This window comes from Monodelphis domestica, chromosome 4 (assembly GCF_027887165.1).
Source record: "Monodelphis domestica isolate mMonDom1 chromosome 4, mMonDom1.pri, whole genome shotgun sequence".
In the NCBI taxonomy this organism is placed as follows: domain Eukaryota; kingdom Metazoa; phylum Chordata; class Mammalia; order Didelphimorphia; family Didelphidae; genus Monodelphis; species Monodelphis domestica.
In genome coordinates, this window is record NC_077230.1 from 57,657,547 (window position 1) to 57,683,929 (window position 26,383).

At 40.1% G+C, this 26,383-nt stretch overlaps 1 protein-coding gene across 8 annotated transcripts; it reads right to left on the bottom strand.

Annotated features, from left to right (window-relative positions):
- Nucleotides 1-722: 722 nt before the first annotated feature.
- LOC103101017 (uncharacterized) lies at nt 723-26,156 on the bottom strand. Of its 8 annotated transcripts, XR_008911089.1 has the most exons (5): nt 21,557-26,156; nt 20,023-20,216; nt 17,863-19,686; nt 6,589-6,638; nt 5,551-5,609 (listed from the first exon to the last, which is right to left on the bottom strand). XR_008911089.1 is itself a non-coding variant. In XM_056793400.1 (3 exons), exons 2-3 carry the CDS (start codon nt 6,617-6,619, stop codon nt 746-748), a joined length of 5,223 nt encoding a protein of 1,740 aa, XP_056649378.1. In that variant the 5' UTR covers nt 6,620-6,638; nt 19,426-19,563; the 3' UTR covers nt 723-745. The 8 variants fall into 8 exon arrangements, 7 of the variants coding, with proteins under 7 accessions (XP_056649378.1, XP_056649376.1, XP_056649379.1 ...); XM_056793400.1 differs by lacking the exons at nt 20,023-20,216; nt 21,557-26,156 and having other exon boundaries at nt 723-5,937; nt 19,426-19,563; XM_056793398.1 differs by lacking the exons at nt 20,023-20,216; nt 21,557-26,156 and having other exon boundaries at nt 723-5,937; nt 19,052-19,185.
- Between the last annotated feature and the right edge of the window lie 227 nt (nt 26,157-26,383).

A 26,383-nucleotide genomic window follows, 5' to 3' on the forward strand; every position in this document is an offset into this window, starting at 1 on the left:
CTCCACAACAGAGTTTCATATTCCTCTCTATTTTCTATATCCCACTGAAACATGCTTCCACCAAGTCCCACTCTTTTGTCTCATTATATGGAGACATGAGCATGGGGCTCAGAGACTGTCTGATCTGGTAGGACCTACACTAAGCTGGAAAGATTTTAAATGGTCACCCAGAGATTTGGAGTATGTCAGAAAGAGCTCCTCTCTCTGGAGAGCTTATCAAAAAGTTCTAAGCCAAAAGACAGCTTTTTAATAAACCCAAATGGAAGGTGATAAGAACCAGCTACCATTAAAATTGGCTGAATTTGTAATGTATTGTTTGAGGAAATGTTGATATTGATATCATGGATCTTGTGAATCTTTGAAATATTGAAATACAGAATGCTGAGTTTTATGAGTGATATAGGGTAAGAAAGGATAAAAAGGATAAAAAAGGTGAATACATACTCTGGGTGTCCTTTACTGAGCCTTATTGTGAGAGGGGAAGAAAAGGCAGAAAAACATGGCTTTTCTGTCCTGTGGAGCTCCCTTCACTCTGAATATAATTTAACTTGAAGTTAAAATATTGTATGAGAGGGAGAGAGAACATAGAGTCCCTTCCCTCTGAATGCTTATGAAGGGGACTATGCTGGATTATGTCATGAGCAGACAGAATCAATGTGTCCCTCTTTAACTACATAACATATGACACAAAATCAGACTTAAATTTCAAAGGCACACAATCATTTTCAAAGAAAAAGATGTTAATTTAATTTTGTCTTTGCTTTTGAAATTTCTCAAGCAGAGATTTGAAATTCTTTACATGTTCCCTTGACTTTTCATTTTCTTTACTTTCTCTCCTTATGGGCATCTCTTTTGTGAGTTGCTCTTGATTGTTAGATGTTTTAATTTCCAAAGTGTAATCATTTTTTGAATAATCAAGCAACTCAGCCTTTGCAGGCACATGGGACTCATTGAGGGCTGTTTGTGAGGGTGATGGAAAGTTTGATAATTGACTATGTAATTGACATTGATTTTGGGGCTCTTGGAAAAACTGATTGAATAAAGAAATGGGTATATGGGGCACTCTCAGGACAAATTTCAAGCCCATATCCTCTTTAGAACCTGGCAGAGGTATTGGCATGACTAACATTTCTGCTTCAAAAAGATGGTTCATTTCCTTGTCATGGTGACAGCCATTTGGGACCCAGGAGACACATTGTAAGCAGACTGCATAGCTGGTTGACATGCATTTACCAGGCCTCTGTTGGGTATTTTCCTTCATCCGCCGAAAGAGAATCTGCTTACATATATCATTTTTAATTTTCTCCTCAGGGATGGAATTAACAATGGCTTGTACTGTTCTTGCAGAGATATTGTCACTGCCCTCAACGGTGTATGGTTTGATGTGCTTCAAATGCCATGGGATTTCTCTTTTCTGTATAGTCTGATTTTGGAGCCCAAGTGGAGTTTTATTTTTGTAGTCAGAGTTAGGAGGGGATAAAGGAATGGTCTTTTCTTCAGGCATGATTGAAACTCTAACTTGATCATCCTGATCTGTTGGAAATGTGCTCTGGTTGTTGTTGGCATCTGATCCAATTTCAACCTGATTGCTCTGACCAAGTGAAGCTGTACTTTGGTACTCTGGTCTCATTGACTTTTTTGCCCCATGGTATAAGTAATTTTGAGGCAAGGCTTGCTCACTGGGCTCTACTATTGCCTCTAAATTGAGGTATGTACTTGGTATAGCTTCAGTGAGGTGGTAAGAGTCAGGTGGAGTTATGACCTGGTATTGCATGCCCTCTGAAGGAACTGCACCATCATCTTGACACAGTGGAGTTATGAACTGGTGGTCTAAGTCCAGTGAAGGTGTCTCATTGCCTTCCTGCCATGGTAGAGTTATGACCTGGCAATCTAAGCCCAGTGAAGGTGTCTCACTGTCATCCTGCCATGGTAGAGTTATGACCTGGTGGTCTAAGCTCAGTGAAGGTGTCTCATTGTCATCCTGCCATGGTAAAGTTATGACCTGGCAGTCTAAGCCCAGTGATGGTGTCTCACTGTCATCCTGCCATGGTAGAGTTATGACTTGGTGGTCTAAGCTCAGTGAAGGTCTTTCAACGTCATCTTGCCATGGTGTATTTATGGTCTGGTGGTCTGTGCCCAAGGAATGTGTCTCACTGTTATCCTGCCATGGTGGTCTTATGACCTGTTGGTCCATGACTAGTGAAAGTGACTCTCTGTCATCCTGCCATGGTTGAATTATGATCTGGTCATCTATGCCCAGTGAAGGTGTCTCACCTTCATCCTGCCAGGGTAGAATTATGACCTGGTGGTCTATGCCCAGTGAAGATGTTTCCTCCCATGGTAGAGTTAGGATCTGGTGATTTATGTCTAGAAAGGGTATCTCACCTTCATCCTGTTTTGGTGGTGTTATGATCTGGTGCTCTATGTCCAGTGAAGGTGTTTCACTGTCATCCTGCCGTGGTGGAGTTATGACCTGGTGATCTATGCCCAGAGAAGGTATCTCACCTTCATCCTGCCATGGCGGATTTATTATGAGATGGTCTATGCCCAGTGAAGACATCTTACTATTATCCTGCCATAATGTAGTTATGACCTGGTGGTCTGTGCCAAGTGAAGGAGCTGCATCATCATCCTGACATGGTGGAGTTATAACTTGGCATTCTTTGCCCAATGAAGGTGTCTCAGTGTCATCCTGCCATGGTGGAGTTATGACTTGGTGGTCTATGCCCAGTGAAAGCGTCTCACTATCATCCTGACATGGTGAGGTTATACCTTGTAAAGGTATCTCAGTGTCTTCCTGCCATGGTGGAGTTTTGACCTGGCAGTCTATGCCTGGTGAATATTTCCCCCCATCATCCTCCCATGGTGGAGTTATGATTTGGCCATCCATGACCAATGAAGGTGTTTTAGCTTCATCCTGCCATGGCGTTTCACTGTCATCCTGCTTCAGTGGAGTTATGACCAGGTTGTCTATGTTCAGTGAAGGTGTCTCGCTGTCATCTTGCCTTGGTGTCGTTATGACCAGGCTGTCTATGTTCAGCGAAAGTGCCTCACTATCATCTTTTGCTGGTGGAGTTATGAACAGGTTGTCTATGTTCAGTGAAGGTGCCTCACTGTCATCTTGCATTGGTGGGGTTATGACCAGGTTGTCTATGTTTAGGAAAGGTGCCTCACTGTCATCTTTCGCTGGTGGAGTTATGACCAGGCTGTCTTTATTCAGTGAAGGTGCCTCACTGTCATCTTTCCCTGGTAGAGTTGTGACCATGTTGTCTATGTTCAGTGAAGGTGCCTCACTGTCATCTTGCATTGGTGGAGTTATGACCATGTTGTCTATGTTCAGTGAAGGTGCCTCACTGTCATCTTTCCCTGGTGGAGTTATGACCAGGTTGTCTATGTTCAGTGAAGGTGCCTCACTGTCATCTTGCATTGGTGGAGTTATGACCAGGTTATCTATGTTCAGTGAAGGTGCCTCACTGTCATCTTTCCTTGGTGGAGTTGTGACCAAGTTGTCTATGTTCAGTGAAGGTGCCTCACTGTCATCTTGCATTGGTGGAGTTATGACCAGGTTGTCTATGTTCAGTGAAGGTGCCTCACTGTCATCTTTCCCTGGTGGAGTTATGACTAGGTTGTCTATGTTCAGTGAAGGTGCCTCACTGTCATCTTGCATTGGTGGAGTTATGACCAGGCTGTCTATATTCCATGAAGGTACCTCACTGTCATCTTTCCCTGGTGGAGTTATGACCAAGCTGTCTATGTTCAGTGAAGGTGCCTTGCTGTCATCTTTCCCTGGTGGAGTTATGACCTCTTGGTCTATGCCTGGTGAAGTTGTCTCTCTATTATCTTGTGATGGTGGAGTTATGACCTGGTGGTCTGGTTCCTGTGGCGTTATTTTCCAGAAGTCTACTTCTGTTTGATGTGAGACTTGTTCACTTGTATTAGGCCTAGCCTCCCTTGGGTGATCTTCAGTGGTTTGAGGGGGAACCATCTCATAATCTGGGCATAACTGAGGCACTGCTTGATTTTTTGTGTCATGTGGTTGAGTGGCCTTCTTAGACTGTGATTCAGGCTCAGTTGTGTGGTCATGACTGAGTGGAGGTATGGCCTTGGTTTTATCACTCAGTAGAAGTATCATCTCATAAGAGTCTGGTACAATTTGAGTTTGGTAGTGACTAGGACCACCCAATTCAAGATCATTCTGGAGTATTGGGACAAGTGTTTCTTTCTTTTGAAGATCAAAAATATTTAGATATTGTACATAGTCATCAGGGCTTAGAGTTACTACATTTTGGCAGTCTGGGCTCTGTATAACCTGTGCCTGTTGGTTAGGGTAGAGTGAAGAGGAGACCTGGTTATCGGAGCATATCGAAGTCTCAACTTTCTGGCCAAGGTCAATGGGGCCTCTGAACTTAGACTCTAGTGCCAGTGAATCCTTATCCAAAAGTCCAGAATAAAGTAGGTATTCAGTCTGGCTGATGGGAGGAGACAGCGTTTTTACGTCCTGTGTCTTGGAACCAGGTGCTGCTTCAGGCCCATCACTCAAGACCACTGAGGTGGAAGTTCTATGTTCAGAGCCCATGGGAATTGCAGTCTGAGGACTTAGATCTGGTGCAACCTTGCTAAAATGATCAACTCCTAGAGGAGGAATCGTAACTTTGTGCTTAGAATGTAATGGTAGCCCAGTAGTGTCTTCGGCCTTGTAATCAGAGCCTGGTGAAGCCTCAGCTATATGTTCAGCAAATGGGAAGGACCCAGAGGTTCTCCATGCACCCAGAGATAGGTAAGAATCAGAGACTGATTTGGTACTTGGTGTGAAACCTCTTAATTGTCTCATAATTACCCTGGCCTGGTGGTTGGGATCTGATGATGTAATATTTGCAACCATCACATTGAACGGAGGCCAGGGGAAATCTGTGCTTGTGCCCCTGTTGACATATTTGGGCAAGGATGAAGGTAAAGTGCAGGGTCCAGATTGCTGGTTGCCTTTTAGAAAAGGCAGAGCTGTTTCCTCGAGGGCATGCTTTGTAACTTGGTTCATATAATCAATGTCTGGTGCTTCTTCTAAAGAATGGTGGTGGTCAGAATGGGGTGATTGTAGAATTAGACATTTGGGCCAGAGGTTGGTTCCTTCTCTGCTCACCATAACAGTTAAAACTCTGATATTGTTCTTAAGGTTCTGAGGTGTTTCAGCTGAGTGACTCAAACTTGCTGGGACAGGTCTGTCATTGACCTGAGAGTCAGGGCATGTGGAAGGGTCACCCATAGTCTTGCTCTTACAGTTAATCAATGGTATTGCCTCATCCTGGTGGTTGGATATTGGCGGCGTTGGGGGCTTCTGTCTGTGTTGTGGGAGTTCCTCATCCTTGTGGTCAGGGAGCTGGAGATAGGATGGCTTCTGTTTGAGTTGTGGGAGTTCTTCAGACCTGTTCTCGCAGAGTGGGAGAGGTGATGGCTGTTGTTTGGGGTGTGTTGGCTCCTTCTTTTGACTGTTCCAGCTTGTTGAGATCTTGGGAAAGCGCTCAAAAACTAGAGGAGTCTCTACTTTGTGTTTTGAGCTAAATGGAGGCTTAACAAGTTTAGAAGTTGTTCTCAGAGATGCATTTGCCCTTCCTCTGAATTCAGGGTTAGTCAAAGAGAAGACAGAGGAGTTAATATGGTGTTGGGATGAAGATGCATTAGTTATCCCCTGGTATTTCAAATATGGCAATGACTTAGAATTTTTGGTCAGATGATTAAGACAAGGCAAAGTAGGAACAGCCCTGGCATAAGGATAAAGTGGCAATTGGGTGGAGCTGGGCTGCTCTTTAAGACTGGTTCTGCTTTCATTTCTGGGAAGGAACTCTCTTTCCCACAATGGTGCTATTCGATGAGGTGGGCATGGCAATAGCACTGACTTGCTGTGGTGACAGAGGTCTTTTGGAGGGACCTGAACTAAAGATGCTAAAGAAAATGAAAAACCACATGAGTGGAAAGGATAAGGAAATAACTATGCCCAGAGAAAATAAATGGGAGTAGAGCAGCTAGGTGTCTCAGTAGAATAAGAAGCCAAGTTTGGAGTTGGGAAGACCTGGGTTCAAAACTGACCGCAGACACTTCCTAGCTGTGTGACCTTGGAAAAGTCACTTAACCAAAAGTCTTATTATTCTTCTGTCTTTGAACCAATACTTAGTATTAATTCCAAACAGAAAGTAAACGTTAAAAAAATGGGAAGGCTGATTATGCTAAGAATATGTTATTATCATTTGTCTCTTTATGGAGGAAGAAAAGAAGAATAGAGAAAATGACTTGACTAATGCATGCATACAATTAATATAAATACTGGACCTAAGACTTGTACTTAAGAAACCAAGACAAAAGGTAATTAAGTGCCCAAGGGAACCACAAAATGTAAGAAGTGGCAAGATATTTTTTTGAGATTTCCAGACCCCAGGTTTTTATAGTGGGTTAGGTTGGTTCCAAGGATGCCAGGGCAGTTCTCATTCATGTGATCTTATGTGACATAACACTGTCAATCTCAGAAGGAAATAAATAGCTCACAAGGAAAGTTGTGATAGAGGCTTCATTTGAAAAGCCAAAAAGCAATATTCTTACCTTTTGGAAATAACCTGTGTCTTCTCCCCATTTGTCCACTGAAGGATTTCCTTGTGAAAATAATAATGTTAGTAAAGAAGTACAAAGTGCTCTCGGTTTTAGTGATCCCTGAAAAAGGCTACTAGTCAAATAATTGTCTTTTATAGATTATCCTACTCTGGGTGAGGAATAATTTATTAAACTTACTTCCCATCATCTCCATTAAAAGTCATTACTAATTAATATATTCAGAGTTGTTATATCTTCTCATTTTAGGACTAGCCTCAGCACATTTTAAAAACACTTAATGCTAGTCATTGCCCTCCAGAGGTGTCTCTCCACTCACCATCTTTCTTCCCCCTCATCCCAAAATAGAGTTTTACACCTTTAACTAAAACAACTTTAAGTAGAAAGAAGTGAAAAATTCATCTATATGGAAATCTGATCAGCTGAGAGAAAAAGACACCTGCTTCTCAGGACATTTCATTTATTTTTTTAAGTTCTATTTTTTCAAATTTTCAGTTCTAAACTTTTTCTCTTCACCCTCCCATCCCTTTGACCATTGAGAAGGCAAGAAAAATTTAAAAAACCATTACAAATATGTGTAGACATTCAAAACAAATTTCCATATTAGCCATGTTCTAAGAGGAAAGAAGAGCAATAAAAATGAAAGAAATAGAAGAAAGTATTTTGCGATCTGCACTGAGTCAGCTCATTATTTTTCTTTTTGGAGCTGGATAGCATGTTTCATTACAAGTCTTGGAATTATGGCTATCCATTGCGTTGCTAAGAATTTCTGAGTTGATAATTTTTTCAATGTTACTGTTACTATATAAATTGTTCTTCTGGTTCTGCTAACTTCACTTTGTATCATCAGTTCACATAAATCTTCCTACGTCTAACACTATCCTCCTTCATAATTTTTTATAGAATAATACTATTCCATCACATTCATATATCCTAACTTGATCAGTTATTCCCTAATTCAGGAGCATTCTTTCAGCTTCCAATTCTTTGCTACCACAAAAAGAGCTTCTATAAATATTTTTGTACACATTGGCCCCTTTCCTCTTTTATCACTTGGGGGATAAAGACCTAGTAGCAGTATTGCTTGATCACAGGATATGTCGAGTTTGCTAGGGTTTTGTTTTTTTTTAAACATAGCTCTAAATGTTTTCCAGAATGGCTAGTTCACAGCTTTACCAACACTGCATCAGTAAACCTATTTTCCCATGCCCCTGGCAACATTTGTCATTTTCCTTTTCTATTATCTTAGCCAATCTAATGGACATAAGGTGGTTTATTCCTCAGTATTGTTTTGATTTGCATTTCTCTATTATTTAGCACATTTTAAAATGACTATTGATAGCTTAGATTTCTTCTGAAAACTGCCTGTTCATACTCCTTTATTTATCAATTCAGAAATGGCTCTTATTCTTATAAATTTGGTTTAGCTCCCTAAATATTTGAGAAATAATCAGATTATCAAAAAATTTATTGGAATAGCTTACTACAAAGATTCCCCCATTTCCCCTGTTTCCCACTTTTCTTCTAATTTTAGCTGTTTGCTTTTGTATGTTCAAATTTTTTTCTTTTTTAAATAATTAGTATTATTCATTTCACATCCTGTGAATCTCTCCATTCTCCTTTCGTCTATCCATAGATTTGATAGGTAAATATAGCATCCTTAAAGTCTAAATCATGTACCTATTTTGAGTTTATCTCGGTATATGGTATAAGATGTTGATTTCTGTCTAGTTTCTTCCATATGCTCAGGATTTAGCAGACTTAGCAGAAATTGAAATCTGAAACTGAAAGAATGAAGACCTAAGGGTAGAATTTCAAATACCACCCAGGGATTTTTCATGACATTTTCATAGACAAGCACATCTCTTCCCAGTCTCCAGGTTTCACAAATTGCTCAAGAACAGCTCTAACAATGATTTTGGCCAAACATTTCAACATTTTCAGACACATTGCTACTCCAAAAAAAAATGTTCTTTTTCATGCTTTTTCATTCAAAGTCAATTAACTGAATTTTGAGAGTGTGGAGAATTGTCCTCAAACGGAAGCATCATAATAGGAAAGCTAAGAATCACTGGCTTCAGAGTTCTTTCCTCAACTCCCTTTTCTCTGGCAGTCACCCTGGTGACCTATCCCAAAATTGCCTTTTACCAGATAGAAAAGGAAATAAGAAGGCCTGGAAGTAGGCAATTTTAAATATCCTAGATCAGGGCACTGGACAAGTTCAATCCCCAGTGATCTTGGAAATTCAAGAGTTTTTCTAAGTGATAGAGACTAAAAGAAGGCAAAATAAGCATGGGAATTGTAAATTTGTGCCTTTGGAGAAACAAGGATCCTCTTGAGAGGATTGTATGTCCTGAAGTAGAGAGAAAACTAATTGTGCTTTTCTAGACACTCAGAGCAGGACTGAGCTCGGTCGTCCCAGCCCAGGCAGGAAAACTGAGATCAGAGAATACCAGTTGTCCTTTGCTACCTGGAATCACTTGGTATAAGGGAGACAATGTGATGAATACTTTTGCCCTAGATGGGTTTTCCTGGTAAACAGAACACCATTATAAGTCTTGATTTGGAGTTGAATGAAATATGAAATTTCCTATTTGTGTTTATTGATTGGTCTTTATGTCCTTTCTGTACAAGACTCAGTATTAGGATCATAGAGTTAGAGATGAAAAGGATCTTATATATATCATATAGTGCAGACTCCTTCCCATCACACCTCCACTGTTTGGTAGATCACAAGGGGCAATGACTTGCCCAGGTTTGCACATATAGGGAATGGGTACAGTAGAGATTCTAAACCATGCCCTTTGACAGAATGCTTTTTCCTCTATGCCACTTGAAAAAGCATAAGGTATAAATTCTTGTTCCTCTTGAAATCATACCTATCTATAGCAAACACTAGGAGAAGAAGAGGTATACCTTAAAAAAAAAAAAAAAACCTTACCTTCTCTCATAGAATCAATACTGTGTATTGGTTCCAAGGCAGAAGAATGGTAAGGGCTTGGCAATGGAGGTTAAGTGACTTGCCCAGGGTCACACAGCTAGGAAGAGCTTTATATCTTTTAAACTATTTTACGTAACCCCCTAGTTCAGTGTCTTGGCCATTGAAGATATAGCTGCTGCTATTGAAAACCAGAGTCCTTTTTACTCTTGAGAACAAACTGGAATTCTGTTTGTTACTCTCTCTGTACTGACCTCCATTTACCCTTGAGCCTGGCCCAGCTTCTTCCTTCTAAGAGCTGGCAACTGAGCCACTCACCAGTGAGAAGAGCAGTAGATGGACCTGTCCAAAGACAGTTTGTGGTCTTGGTGGCTACAAAGTCACCCAGCAGGGAAAGGTTGAGAGAACCATTCCCCAGTAACGGAGTAGAAACAGTTCAAAAAAATTGCACCCTTTACTGAGAGGACTATGTCCCGGGATGCAAAGAAAAGTAGTTGTGCTTCCTCAGAAGCACAGATTTAGATTGAATCAGTCCCCCCTCAAAGAGGGGATATGAGATAGCATTGACATCACAAAGCCCCAGTTGTCTTTTTTTTTCATCTAGAGTCAACTTGCTCCACCCCTCATCTCTTGGGACCAGCCATCAGGATGGGTGGCCAGGGGCAAGAGATTTAGAAAGCGTTGTTTGTCCTTCCTGTAGGCTGAGGTCCTTTGCACTGAACACAAGCAGCCCAGTCTTGAAGGTGTATCAAACATTGAATTTCATGTTGATTTTCGCCAATTAAACACCATTACCCACTCCAAGCTCCATTGTAGCTGTCCACCGTCCTGGTCATTCTACTGAGGACCAGTAATTTTTGGCAAGCACAAAATTCTATTCTCAGTGAACTTTATTCGTGAGAAACTAGTGTTGTGACTAGATAAGATGAATTTTACAGACATCAAACCAGTTTTTAGTGCAGTGATTGGGAGGGAGCCTTTAAAGGGGATGATGGTAGAAGATGAGGTGGTATGAATCTGCCCTATCCAGTGTGACTTTTGTAAAAATGTTTTTGAATTTTTTGAAAATGATGAAATTTTTAATAGAGTTTTTGTAGAGAAATAAAGTTTTAAAATAGAATACTACTAATAAAGGTTACTCTCTCCGTTATCATCCTCATCATTATTTCTTCTTTCTCAAGAAAATACAATGACAGATCCCTACTTTTAACTTTACACACTTAATTCCTTCATTTATTTTTGGGGTCCACTCCTGACTCTCTGGACCTTCTCAAGCTACATGCTACAGTAGCCTCTTTATCAACGAATTTCATTCTGCCCTTGGACTTCTCATGCTGGAAATATATACCATCCTGTAGTTCCTTCGGCTGATTAGTCCTGTGGAAACCTCCATTTTAAGGAAAGTACTCAGGCCAACCATGTCAGTTTTTCCCTGGGCTCATCCCAGATCCTCCAGACTTCTCCATCATGCCTCTTTCCCCCTAACAATGCTCCGCCCCGCCCCCCCAGCCCTGTCCCACTTTCTCAGATTCTATTTGTGTGTTGTCTTCTACTAGCAAGATGTAAATTCTTTGAAGATAGTGGACTTTCTTCTCATAAAAATCAGTTAATTGGCATTTATTAGGCATCTATTATGTACCAGACACTTTATAAAGTAAGCACTGGGCATTACAAAGAAAGGCCCAGGGGAAAGCTAGGTAGCTCAGTGGATTGGGAGTCAGGCCCAGAGATGGGAGGTCCTGGGTTCAAATTTGACCTCAGACACTTCCTAGCTGTGTGACCCAGGGCAAGTCACTTAACCCCCATTGCCTAGCCCTTACCATTCTTTTGCCTTGGAGCCAATGCACAGTATTGGTTTCAAGAGGGAAGGGAAGGGTTTTTAAAAACAAACAAACAAACAAACAGACAAAACAAAACAAAACAAAGAAAGGCCCCAAACAGTCCCTGTCCTTAAGGAGCTGGATGATTTTTCATTCATATTCCAAGTGCTTAGCACTGTGCCTGGAACATAGCAAGTGCTTATTAATTCCTTGTGACTTGATTTGACTTTGGGACAAATGTTAGTATAAATAATACAAGATTTATATCATTTCATATTGATTTACTGCCTCACACTGCCTCGATCAGATATGACACACAGCTAATCTTTTTATTTTTTAAACCCTTACCTTCTGTCTTAGAATTGATACTGAGTATTGATTCCAAGGCAGAATTCTTAGCACAGCAGGATTTCTTGGAAGCCTGATACTGTTTTCTTCTTGGTCATAAGCACTTTGGACATAGAGACTTTTGTGAACCACTGAGAATGGTGATAGCTGTACATGGTACATTTTAGATTATAGAAGACTCACAGATGGCTCAGTGGATAGAGAAGCCAGGCCTAGAGATGGGAGTCCTGGCTTCAAATTTGACCTCAGACACTTCCTGGCTGTGTGATCCTGGCAAGTCACTTAATCCCAGTTGCCCTGCCCTTACTGCTCTCCTGCCTTGAAAGAAGGTAAAGATTTTTTTTTAAAGAAACAAAACCTGTCAGAACCCTCAAACTGGAAATATATGTTACTGTCATTATTACTAGTATGGTGACCATAAATATATGGGTTTGAGTTCACCTATGGCCTTGAGTTCATAGGATGACAGATATAACATGGACTGCTAAGGTCAAGGCTTGGCAGCAGTTCCAAGAAGAGAACTAAATTGCCTTCTAAATGTGATCTAGGAACTCAGTCTCTTTACTTCTGCTGGTTTTCAGGCTGTGTGACCTACCAGTAATGATCCTGAGATGGACAGCTGCTGTTTAGAGATGACTAAGATATCTGAATGTTTAAAAGATTTCTTTTAAGGAATGCTGATCCTACACCAAGTCTGTACCTGAAATCAGTTTCCATGTATTTTCCTTGTCCCTCTTAGATAATGAAAATGACTTTTCAAAAAGAAAAGTCTCCAGTAAGGCTACCTAGAGGATGGAGGTGAAGAGTAGAACTCTGTAGATGGAGGTGAAAAGACTGGGAGATAAAGAAAAAAAGAAAAGAGAGGGATGAAGATGATGATGGAGTTCTTGAGAGGGTGGGATTTTTTTATTGGCTGTTTCATTTTTGCTCTCTTTCAAATTCATGACATCCAAAGACAACATGTGGGCTCAAAGTCCTAAGAAAAAGGAAAATGGCATATCCTTTATTGAATTTGTTTCGTTCTTTTTTTACCTCAAACATGTCACTAAGCTCCAGAGAACAGCCCATCAATTTCCTTTCATATAATTCTGACCTAGACATAAATATTCTTCCCTCAAGAAGGAAAGGAACAGAGGCTAAAACTTTTCAGCTTAAAAAAATACTGAGTTCTTGTGAAGAAAAGGCCAGTAGAAAGCTGACGTGTTCCATAAGGCAGGCAAGTCAGAAGCATTTATTAAGAGTTTAAGAGCACAAGGCATTGTGCTCAGCAAGATGGGTATTTTCTAGATATACCCTGGAAGACAGAGAAGTCCCTTCTAGTGCTTCCCTTAGCACCCTATAAAACTGATGGTTCCCAGGTTTAAAAGTGGAAATTTGGATTCTGTTTCCTTAAAAAAAACCCAACTGGTCTATACATTTATTCATGTACAAAATAATTACACCACGCTTACTCATTAAGTGAGCAAGGCACTGGACTAGGTGCTTTGATCAATGAGATCATGAAAAAGAGGTAGTTCCTGTCTTTACAGAGAATGATGTAGAAATAGATAGGACTTTAAAAGGGAAAGGATCACGTTTTCCATGTTGGTCAGGAGGGACTGTGATGTATAGGCTTTCCTCAGAGATGTTGCGAGTTCAGTTCCAGACTTTCACAAGAAAGCACTTAGGGCAGTAAAAGTGAGTCATAAATAATTTTGGCTTCTCAGTACATATTAATAATGTTCTATTTATACTATACTGTTGTCTATTAAGTTTACAATAGTATTATATCTAAAAACAATGAATGTATCTTAATTAAAATATAATTTATTGCTAAAAAAGTCCAACCATCATCTGAACCTTCAGCAAGTCCTACTCTTTTTGCTGGTGAAGGGTCTCTTGCTTTAGAGTTGAGAACTGCTGACTGATTTGGGTGGTGGTTGCTGAAGGCTGGGATGGCTGTGGCAATTTCTTAAAATAAGTCTACAATGCAATTTGCTTTATCTATTGACTCTTCTCCTTTCATTTGAACACTCAGAGCCATTTACTGGCCTAATTTCAATAGCATTGTGTCTCAGGGAATAGGGCGGCCTGAGGAAAGGGAGAAAGATGGGGAGCAGTCAGAATACACAATTTACTGATTTATTCATTTTGCCATTTTCATCGTTCCCCAAAACAATTACAATAGTAACATTAAAGATCACTGATTAGAGATCACCATAATAAATATAATAATAATGAAAAAGTTTGGAATATTTTGAGAATTACTCAAATGTGACACAGAAACACAATGAGAGCATTTGCTGTTGGAAAAATGGCACCAAATGGATTTGCTTGATACAGGGTTACCACAAATCTTCAGTTTGTAAAATAAAAAACTTCAGTAAAACAAGGTATGTATATGTTGGGATAAACACTGTCAAAGGACCTAGGTTGTAACCTAGGTTTAGTTTCACTTTTCCCTCTCTATAAAATGATCTAAAGTGGGAAAGAACCTGAACTAGGTGATTTCTAAGATCCCATCCAGCTTTCAATCTATGAAGGAACCTAAGCAATAACTAATTGGTAAAAACAAAAGGGAAATTATATTATTAAAAAAATCCTTACTTTCCATCTTAGAATCAATACTGTTTAATGATTCTAAGGCAGAAGAAAGGTAAGTTCTAGGCAATGGGAGCTGAGTGACTTGCCCAGGGTCAAACAGCTAGGCAGTGTCTGAGGCCAGATTGAACCCAGGATGCCCTGTCGCTAGGCCTGGCTCTCAATATACTGGGGACCTAGCTGTCCCCAAAATTTCTATTTCTATTTCTATTTCCCCAATATTTCTACAGCAGGAATCTCATGTGTTCTGTTTACTAGAGAAACCAATAAGACAAAAATAGTCATCACATTAAGTCTCCCTTACACCAAATAATGCCAGGTAACAAAGGACAACTGGTGCTCTGTGATGTCAGGGAGACTTCAGATCCTCTGCTTGGGCTCAAGTCCAGCCATTGGTGTTTGGGGAAGCAGATCTAGTTTTCTCTGTTGCTTGGGAAATATATAATTCTTTCAGGAAGATCTTTACTTCTCCAAAGAGACAAAGTTGTTTCTCCTAGGGTGGTTGGGGGAAGGATTTATACTCATAATCTCCACTGTTTAGGAAAACTCTTGAGCTTCTAAGGTCATTGGGGATTGGAATTGCTCAGTGTCCTGGTCTTTGGATATTTGATATAGCCTGGTTTCTATCCTTCTAGTAGTTCTAACTGGTAAGATACAACTTTGGGATGGGACGAGTTGGCCTGTGTAGGTCACCAGGATGAATCCCTAAGAAAAAAAGGTTTAAGAAGAGAGATATAAGTGTATGAAACTAAGGATTCTCATCTTTTCTTTTATAATGCTCATTATGTTTCTAATTTTCCAAGACTGATATAAAATTCTCCACACTCCCAAAATAAGATTTTACTGACCTTAACACAACAGAATCAGAAAACATTTTTATAGCAGCAATGTGTCTTAAACTATGAGAATTATTTTACCAAAATTAGAGCTATTTTGAGGAGACCATTTTGTCTAAGAAAGTGTCATTAAAAAATCACTGGGTGATACTGAAATCGAAAACCCTTATAGTTTCGTGCTTTTAGCTATGATTTTAATTTCTGCTAAAAGGTCCTGAGGAATATATGTCTTATTTTTTTGACTAATCATACTTCAGGTAAATGGGTGTTTTTCAAGAACCTTTGTTTAGAAAAGTTTTTAATAAAAGTTTAAGGATCACATTTTGAAGTTGAGGAAAAAGGTAAGTGGGGAATAGAGGAATGCAAGGAGACTCAGAGGCCAATGATTAAGTAGGAGGTAAGTTAAGAAATTTTTCTGGGCCAGGTCTTTAAAGATACATAGTCATTTGACTAGTATTCTTTTTAAGGGGTCTCTAGAACCTAGAATACTTTGTACTTCTTCACTAATATTATTTTCTCAAGGGATTCCTTCAGTGGACCAATTGGGAAAAGACAGGTTATTTTTAAAAGGTAAGAACTTTGTTTTTCAAATAAGTTTACATTTGTGAGCCATTGTCTGTGGTAATCATCTACATGATCATGACCACCCCTGTCATTTTCAGCCTGGAACAGTCAAAGGAATTAACTGGCCTGGAAATCTGAAATGCTGTCTTCTAGTTCTCCATATATCACTTTCCAGTCATTGAGGGGCAAATTGATTTGGGCAAGTCAGTTTGATGTTCTTCCCTTAGTTTCCCACATTTGATTCTTGGCTTCTCCATTTTTACTAGTTATATAATCCTTTCCAAGTACAAATCAACATCTGGAATCTATTTTTCTCATCAAGTGGGAGTGATCTTGTCTGTCTTCCATGTGTTGGCTTTTCCATGGACCATTCACACATGGGAACTTTCATAAATGAAACCTTCAAGGTTCCACATAAATGAAAGGTGTGATTGCAGTTTGAATCATGGCCACCTCTTCCCCTACTTAGACATCATAAGATTATAGTAAATTTAGTACCAAAAAAGAACTTCAAAGTTCAATCCCCTCATCATGTGGTTTAGGAAACTGTAGCTTACATAGGTTAAGTGATTTTCCCAGGACCATAAAAGTTATAGGTGTCAGAAGCAAGATTTGAACCCAGGTAGTCCATCTCCCAAGTCTTTTACTATATCCAATTTTCTAGGAAGCCTCTTGGGAGCTGTACATACCTTAGCATGATTGCCTTTCTCATTTATTTTCTGTGTATAGTATATTTCCTTACCCTCATTCAAATTTTTTTCCTTTTTCTTTAGCATCATTTCAAAAGCCTTCTCCCAAAGTCTTCTGTTACCAGAGAAATTCAGTGCAGTTTTCATGTCCACCTCATTGGATAGTTCCACCTTGGGAACTGAACCAGCTTCCCAGAATTAAAGGGAAGTTCGGTGTCAATGATCAGTCCAACTAATACACTGCTGGTGGAGTTGTGAATTAATCCAAGCATTCCCAAGGGCAATTTGGAATTATGCACAAAGGGCTTTAAAAGAATGCTTGCCTTTTGATCCAGTCATATCACTATTGGGTTTGTACCCCAAAGAGATAATAAGGAAAAAGACTTGTACAAAATTATTTATAGCCACACTCTTTGTGGTGGCAAAAAAAATGGAAAATGAGGGGTGTCCATTGATTGGGGAAAGGGTTGAACTAATTGTGGTATAGGTTGGTGATGGAATACTATTGTGCTGAAAGAAATGATGAAATGGAGGAATTCCATGTTAACTGGGAGAATCTCCAAGAATTGATGCAGAGCAAAAGGAGCAGAACCAGGAGAACATTGTACACAGAGACTGATACACTGTGGTAAAATAGAATGTAACAGATTTCTCTATTAGCAGCAATGATCCAGGACAATTCTGAGAGACTTATGAGAAAAAACTCTATCCACATCTAGAGAAAGAACTGTGGGAGTAGAAATTCAGAAGAAAAACATATGCTCGATCACGTGGTTTGATGGGATATGATTGGGTTTTGGTGTTAAAAGATCACCCTATTACAAATATGAATAACATGAAAATAGGTTTTGACCAATGAAATGTTGTCCAGTGGAATTGCTTGTCAGCTCCAGGATGAGGGAGGAAAGAGGGAAGGGAAAGAACATGAATTGTGTAACCATGGAAAAATATCCTAAATAAATAAATAAATTCAATGATTGGTCCAGCACTGCCCAGTTACTACTTATTTTCTCTCACAAGACTGCATCTGGGCCTACACCCTTATAAGCATCAAGTCACAAATATTGGGTCATAGCCTTACATGTGTTAAGACTGAATTAAACTCTGGTCCTTAATTTCCATAGTTTATTAATATTTACTTGAATAAGAGAAGGCAGACAGACAGAAAGAAGCCACATGGACACTCCTTCACATGGCTCTCTCATCCACCTTTCTTTTCACCACATGCCTGAGCAAATGGAGAGACCCCACTTCCTGGAACCTCCCTCTTTTATATCTTCTCCTTTACCCCTGTATCCTAACCTGATCCTTTCTGGGCCAATGTGCCTAGCTCAATCTCCCATGACCCACGTTGAAGTGCATTGACATGCTATTGTGCTAGTACGGGGCCACCGGTAGGACCCCAGTATGTGATCCTGGAAGGGGGAGTTCCCTTCACACACATGAAATGCCAGGGAATGAGATCATTTCACCCTAAGAAATACAACACTTACCTTATGTAGACTTTAGGACAAAGGTACCTGTTGAATCCTTGAAACCTTCTAAAAGGTTTGTTATGCCTCCTCTTGCCCCTATCTACCAATCAAATACTTCACTGCACCTCAAGCACTAGCCCAGGCTTCTTCAAGCTCCAACAAACTTCCAAAGATCTCACTGAGCCATGACTATCAGAGTAAGGAGACATTACCATGCCTCAAAGGTCAGCCCTAACCTCTGGCACCATCTACCCATCAGATCAGATTGGCTCTGCCATCTGTAGAACAAAAGAGCTCCAAGGTTATGACTGAACCTTCAGTATATCCTCACTTCCAGAGAGTGACTCATCAGTGCAAATAAGCCAAAATCATCTCGTTCATCAGAGTTCTAGGTACCAGATCAGGTTTGCAACTGCTCCTGATAGGAGGATTGGACCTCTGGCCCAGAGATGTTATTATAAAGTCACCTAGTCCTGAACACCATTCCAAAGCCACAGCTTTTGATGAACTTAACCACCAACTTAAACCAATCATCAAACCCTACTCAAGCACTTTAAAGAAAGTACCACCTATTCCCAGACTTCCAGAAACAGTTATACTTTCTCTAATCTTTAACAAATTCAGAGCCAAGTCTGCACCTCCATCATTTACCAAATTTGTCAGAGAAACAGACACATTGATATCATGGCCTCAAAGCAAGAGTCCCAACCACAGAGCCAGGCTAACTGCTAGATCATCACTACACTTCATACCCCTCGTCAGAGCAAAGTCTGTTCCTTCTTTACACCTGGAAATCTGAAGAGCTCCATGCTCCAGATGATGGTCCCAATCTCTGACCATGCAAGCGGTCTTCACCAAGCCCTGATTACAAGGTCAAAGACCCCTCTGGGCCGTTGCCATATCCTGACCATCCAATTATAATTCCTCTACCTCCAGGGCATATCAGAGCAGTGAATGATCAGGCCATAGTTCCTGGGGACTGTATCATTGGTTTGACTAGGGGCTGTGGAGACCAAGGCTCAATCTCAGTGAGCCTGAGGCAGCATCTGTTTTCAAAACTCCAGATATAATAGAACTGCCCTCCCTTAACAGAGTCCACACTCAGTCCTGGAATATTGGAGAAGTCTTTGTTAATAGCTGGTGATCATAGATCCAGGGATCCAAGTGGCCTTGACCAGCGGGATAAAGCTCCAATATATCCTCATACCTGTGTCCTCCCATCAGTCTTCTCTGAACAACCAGTTGAATCTATTATTGGTCTAGACTTTTGGGCATTGATAGCATTGGGCTACCAATTAAACACATCAACCAAATCCTGAGTCTCAGGTCCTATCTCAACCCAACCCAAAACTCCAGGCTATATCTCCACCCATTCTGGACCACCACCATGCACCAGATGACAAGGCCCGGGTCACACTTCCCCCTAACTCAGACCATTTGGTTGAGATGTCATTGAGGCCAGACCATCAGGCCTCACACATCCACCTCGCACTAGCAAACTGGCTGAAACTGAATCAAAGTCTACCAGCACTGAAGACTTAGATCCAATAGATCTGGAGGATCGGATTATACGGATTTTACCTCTATTCAACCCCAAAGAGAGAATTATTCCTTCATCTGGTTCCAGCCACCAAAAGGATACTCCAACAGGCCATGACTACCACCATACTAGGGTGGTATTGCCCTCCGCCTATCAAGATGAGGTTGACTCTGGGCTCCCCTATCAGATCCCAATTGTACAGAACAGAGAAATTCCATGGCGTTTGAAGTACATCAAACCATACACCATTGTAGGGGGCACAATCTCTGCTGAAACTGTAAGTTCCATCATCAATTCCATCCCTGAGAAAAAAATAAAAAGTGACATGTGTAAGCAGATTCTCTTGCGACGAATGAAGGAAAGTCCCCCTCATAAACCAGGTCAACGTATGTCAATAAGTTATACAGTCTGTTTAGAATGTGCCTCCTGGATCCCAAATGGCTGTCCTCACGTTGAGGGAATGAACCATCTTTTAGAAACAAAGTTGCTGGCCATACCAATGCCTCTGCCAGACTCTGAAGAGGAGATGGGTGTAACATTTGTCCTACGAGTGCCCCGGAAAAGTACTTTTTCCTTTCTCAGTCAGTTATTCCCTGAGTACATGATGTGTTGGCCATCACCCAATTCACAAGACTTACCATCATCATCAACCTCCCAGTTTGAGCCCTGTGGATACCCCAAAACCAGCTGGCTTGACTTGCTACTTGATGAAGATCTAGATTTAGAAGTAGAAGAATCATCTGAACAACAACCACTATTTCCAGAAGAGATGCTTGTGGAAAGTGAAGATGATGAGGAGGATCCAAGGGTATTTGGAAAAGGTTTCAAATCTCTGCTTGAGAAATTTGAAAAGAATATGGATAATTAACCATCTTGTTCTTTAAAAGTGATTGATCCGTTCATGTGCCTTTGAAACCTATGTCTGACTTTGTGTCTCATTTATACTTTATGGAGTTAAATTGGAAGACTGAGTCTTTCTACTCATGACATAGTCCATCATGAGGCCCTTCCTGGACATACAGAGGGAAGGAATTCCATGTTCTCCTCCCTCCCTCTAATAACTAAGCTCTAGCTTCCAGTTAGCCTGGAGTGTCATAGTACAGAAAAGTCATGATCTCTGCCTTTCCTTTCTCCCTCATCTCCTCAATAAGTCTCAATAAAGGGCACACACACACACACACACACACGCGCGCGCGCGCACACACACACACACACACACACACACACACACACATCCTTTCTCACCCCAAACCCACTCAAAAAACTTGTCATTCTATATTTTAATATTTCACAAGAGTCACAATATCATCAGTGCCAGCATTTCCTCAAATGACACTTTACAAATCTGATAAACTTTAATGGTAGCTGCTTCTCAATGCCTCCTATTAGGTTGGAAAAACAAACCAACCCAAAATTCCAAACAGTTTTCTGGTTTAGAATTTTCTAGTGCTAAAACTATCTATTCCTCGAGGACTTCTTTCTGGCACACCTCACATTTCTGAGTGAATACATAAAATTTTCTCCAGTTTACTGTAGCTGCTACAGATCAGTCACAGTCTCCAAGAACCCCTTGCTCGTTTCTACCATATAATGAGATAAAAGAGTTGGACTTAAGTGAAAGCATTGTTCAATGGGAACTGGAAAATAGAGAAGAATCTTTATTATTGGGGGAATCCTTATTGATGAGTCATTTTCCTTACTGGTTTTTCCCATAAATGATGACATGATAACTGCCCTTTCAGCCTGGTACCACAATTCCTGCTACATAGATAAAACGTATCTACTTTATGGGATACTACTTCCTGTTTACTTGCAGAGTATTAAAAATCTGGTCCATAGCTTACTTTGGGGATTCTAAAGTCATTTCTACTTGATAAAGTACAACCTAAAAACAATGCTTTATTATCAAACATGAAGAATCTCTTAGCTACTGTGTCCAAATGTATTTAAGATCATCTGAATGGTTTACAGGGTGAAGCTAGAGATTTTCAGGTTTAAATGTATTACTCCCCTCTCCTCACCTCCTACTCCTAGGAGAAATCCAGCCAAATAAGCAGTAGGTGGGAAAACGCTGGAATTTCCAATTATTTTGGCCCCAGAACACAAAGAAGCTGTCTGCCATTTGGATCTATGTTCCCCAAGATTTGTGATTTTTTCTTCATGGAAACTTACCCATCACAGAATAAACAGTGGTAATTTCATGATTTTCATTGAGAGCAGGACTAAACCAAAGACCAAAGCCTACTCTTGAGCAGCTAGCAGAGTAGTAAAACTAGATGGGTGAGTAGGGAAGGAGGCAATTATGACTCAGGCAGGTGACAATCAGAGAACAGGTATCTGGGGAGATGGGGGTGAATTATTCACCTCCTGCCTCATATTGCAGATTTCCTTTAGTAAAGATGGTAATGTCCTCTGCATAAATTAATGATTACCTTGTACTATGACTTTGCTTTGAATGGCTTTCATGTGAATTTGATTCAGGTAGATTTTAATTAAATGCTATTTTTGAAAATTTTGTGTTACCTTCTTTTGTATTTATCCAAAGGCCAAAAGACATGTGAAATAGACCCTCAAGTGAGGGATGTGGCAGTCATGGAAGTACAGAGACTTTTAGGAGAACCCTAATTTGCTTAGATAGGTACTAGATCTAGGATTTTATTGGTTTAGGGAACTCTTAGGTGAGAAACCCACTTCTACCAATGGAGATCTGTCCCTTCTCTTCAATTTATTGCATTAGAGATTATCTACAGCACCAAGAATGCAAGTGACTTGCCCAAGGTCACACTATGAAAATGATGGAATCACAAGGTTTCTTTGTTTTTTCCTCTTTTTTAAACCCTTACTTTCTGTCTTATGATCTATACTGGGTATTAGTTCTAAGGCAAAGGGTGGTAAGGGGTAGGCCATGGGGGTTAAGTGACTTGCATAGGATCATACAACTGGGAAGTATCTGAGGCCAGATTTGAACCCCAGACCTCCTGTCTCTAGGCTTGGCTCTCAATTCACTGAGTGACTTAGCTGCCTCTCTTTGTCTTAAAATAGAAGAACAACTGCTTTAATAGAGCCACCTCAATTAAGGAGGATGGAAAAATTGCTAAGTTGGGTTCTAGTCATGATCTCATGAATTTATCTCTACAGGGTATCCCCAAAGTCCTAGTGCATCTTTAATCTCTAATAACTTAAAATTGCACTTAAGACTTTTGGTATAGCCTAGGCTCTGGGGAAGGCCTTTGAGAGCTCAGTGGTGGAAAATGACATTGATGATTGATTTGTGAGGATTTGAGTTGGGAGGTTTGGGAGAGATGTCTGCATATATATGCTTGTGTTTTCCTATAAGCCATTTTCTGTGATATGACTTACCATATGGGTTCATATCAATTCACATTTTTTTTTAATCAGGAGGTACAATTTCACTGGTATAGAGAACCCTCTCCACTGATAAATGTTGACAAATTCATCTGTAACTTAGAGCCTTGGAAAATTGCCAAATATTTTTTCTTAGAGTTAATCAGTTCTATGATCAGCTCTATGAGCTTACCAGGAAGTGAGCCTTTGGGACTTTGTATCTTTCTGTGGAGGGTGTGGACATGTTTCCTGACAAGCCACTTGGAAACAATGAGTGCATACATAAGGGATTACACCATAAAATCTTATTGAGGCTGTGGGCATTTGAAGTCTCATCACTTGCAAATGAATTGATGGGTTGTTAATGAATTAATTAGGAATAAAGAGCTTCACTCTGACTTTTGGAAGGCAAGGGTCAGGATATCCCTTTGTGTTGAGTCTATAAAATATTGGGGTCAGTTGAAGAGTAAGTGCCATTTTGGAGAAGTCTTGAGAGAGAGCTGGGAACAGACTAAGAAATAAGAGCTAAGAGCTGACTTGAATCCTTGGGTATGGGGCCCAGGACCTTTATAAATACAACAGATTGTGGCCATAGCACTGCTGGGTTTGTACCCCAAAGAGATAATAAGGAAAAAGACTTGTACAAGAATATTCATTGCTGCATTCTTTGTGGTGGCAAAAAATTGGAAAATGAGGGGATGCCCTTCAATTGGGGAATGGCTGAACAAATTGTGGTATATGTTCGTGATGGAATACTATTGTGCTCAAAGGAATAATAAAGTGGAGAGATTCCATGTGTGAATTTTAAAACTATTCCACCCTAATCAGACCATTCTTTAGAAGATTTGATTTAGCTACTTCCTGATCAATAACAATGGAGATGCTTAGAATAACAGAATCAGCTCTTGGAAAACCCACATTCTCCACCCTACTCAGTTTAACAAGATTTTGAAAGGTCTGCATCAAACTCAAGATTTAATTATCTGAGGAGATGGCCTTCAGCAGACATGTGCAAAAAAAGGACAGACCTCTGGGCTGTCCTAAGTCAAGCTAAGTCCTCATTGGTACAGATCAGATGCAGAAAAGTGGTGTAAAAACGTCCATATACGACACGTCATTTCTGCCTCTTTCTCTTTCCCTGGAGAGACAACTCTGGTTGGCAGTGTGCTAAGCCTTCCGATATCTTAGAGTGTTGGATGGTTGTTGGATGGTGAGTTTGCCCTGGAACTGATTTCAGGTTCGGGTATCTTAGCTAAGCCTCTTTGGAGGTCAAGCTGATTCTTTTCTCCTTCACACTCAAACCTTTACTTTCTAGATCTCCTATCTTCCTGCCCGGTATTATCCCCTTCTTTCCTCCTTCTTCTTAAAATCTTCTCTACTATATCAATTAAATCACTATAAAATTTGGCAGCTGACTTGGGTATTTTATTATTTGGGGTTCACCCTTTACACATGGGAACTGGAACAACCTCCAGGAATTGATGCAGAGCAAGAGGAGCAGAACCAGGAGAACATTGTACACAGAGACTGATACACTGTGGTACAATCGAATGTAATGGACTCCTCCATTAGTGGCAATGCAGTGATCCTGAACAACCTAGAGGGATCTATGAGAAAGACCACTATCCACATGCAGAGGAAAAACTGTGGGAGTAGAAACACAGAAGAAAAACAACTGCTTGATCACATGGGTCAAGGGGATATGATGGGGGATGTAGACTCTAAATGATCATCCTAGTGCAAACATCAACAACATGGAAATAGGTTCTGATCAAGGACACATGTGGAATTGCATGTCAGTGATGCGAAGGGCGGGGTGAGGGGAGAGAAGAATAGAATATGATTCTTGTAACCAAGGAATAATATTCTAAATCGACTAAATAAAAAAAATAAATACAAAAGAATGTGGTAGTTGGTTACTCAGTGGATTAAGAGTCAGGCCTAGAGATGGGGGGTCCTGGATTTAAATCTGACCTCAGACACTGCCTATCTGTGTGACCCTGGGCAAGTCATTTAACTCCCATTGCCTAGCCATTCCTGGTCTTCTGTCTTGGAACTAATATATGATATTGATTCAAAAACAGAAGGCAAGAGTCTAAAAAAGTGGATGCATACAAATAAATATGACAGGTACTTATCCATCATCTAATCTTGGGAAATATTATGGAATGCTTTGAAAGAGTGGAAAATTATAGTTTCACTAATTTTTTTCAATCAGTTAATAAGTATTTATTAAGTGTCAACGATTGTGTTACACTTGTTTTCAAATGAAAATCTGTCTATCTAGCAAAATATATGTAGCAAGGGCAAAATATTGCCTTCATGTAACATGAGGACTTCATTATGTGGCTTGAAAGAAGGCAGAATAGATAGCTCTAGTTTCTCATTCCCTCATTCTTCTCCAAACATGAGACTTTCTTTCCTGACAGGAGGAAAAGCAGGAATCTGGGGCCAGAAGGTTGGCTACTCTGTTCTCTTCCTCAGAGAAGGTACACTGGGTTTGAATTTTATCTTTCTGCTCCCTTAAATATTGCTGATATAGGGAATATAGGTTTTAGGTTCAAGTTAAACTTCTGAGTACTATTTATTAATGGGGAAAGCTTTATGTCCAAAACTTGAATACCTTTCCTCCAATTGCCAGTTCCACAATGGACACTCATAGTAGATAGCAAAGAAATGCAGTTTTAAAAGTCAACAGCAAAACAGAAATCAGAGCATGCATGTATAAGAGAGTATGTCCCAGAAAACACAGAGTGAATTAGCTCTCCCATTGGGAGCAAGATAACTCAGCTCAATTAAGAGAGAGGAATCTCACCAAAGGGGAAATTTCCCAGAGCCTGTAATGTAGCAAGTGAAGAATAAGGACATGATGGAGACTGCCACCTCATCTCATTTTGGCTTCTTCCTAGAGTTTTTTCTTTTAGAGCCCTGAAGGTGAATGGCATCTTCCATTGAAGATGGAAGTCAGAAGACCCTGAAATGACTTGAAGGAAACTTGAAGAGACTCTAAGAAGTTTTAGAGTTTGGAGGAACTGATCCTCTGACCTCTCTAGCTCTCAACTACTGCAACAACTATGCTATTTCTCTCATGTAGGAATGGAACATTAACCACCAATGAGGAGCCAATCCATATCAATGGCTTTAGGACATCAATATATCTATATCTACAGACATATCTTTCCATATAGCACTCTGCAAATCTGAAAGCAGCATACGTATACTAGCTTTATCATCATCATCATCATCATTATCATCATCACCATCAATTATTATTCTTGCCCAGAATGGCCCAACAAAAGATGGAAGTTGAGTTCATAATCTATAGAAAAATAGTTTTAATCTCTCAGGATGCCTTGGAGACAGAAAACAACCACTGAGTTGCAGAATCATCTGATCTCCAGATTTCCTTCAGAGTACTGAGACTTGAACTGAGCACATATTTGACTTCATTACTTGGATGTGAAGCACCGGTGAATTGGATAATGATAATAGCTGACATTTGTATTACACTTTAAGTTTTCAAAGTGCTTTGTATCTATTATATCATTTGATCCTCACATGTGAGAGGTGCTATTATTATCACTATTTACAGATGAGGAAACTGAGGCTGAAAGAAGTTAAGTAACTTGACAGAGGTTTCACAACTAGTAACTG

Bases quoted from the DNA above. Each gene is read 5' to 3' on its own strand.
- LOC103101017 (XM_056793398.1), bottom strand. The intron at 5,938-6,588 runs GTAAGAATATTG...CATTTTCTTTAG, and splicing joins ACACAGGTTATTTCCAAAAG to CATCTTTAGTTCAGGTCCCT.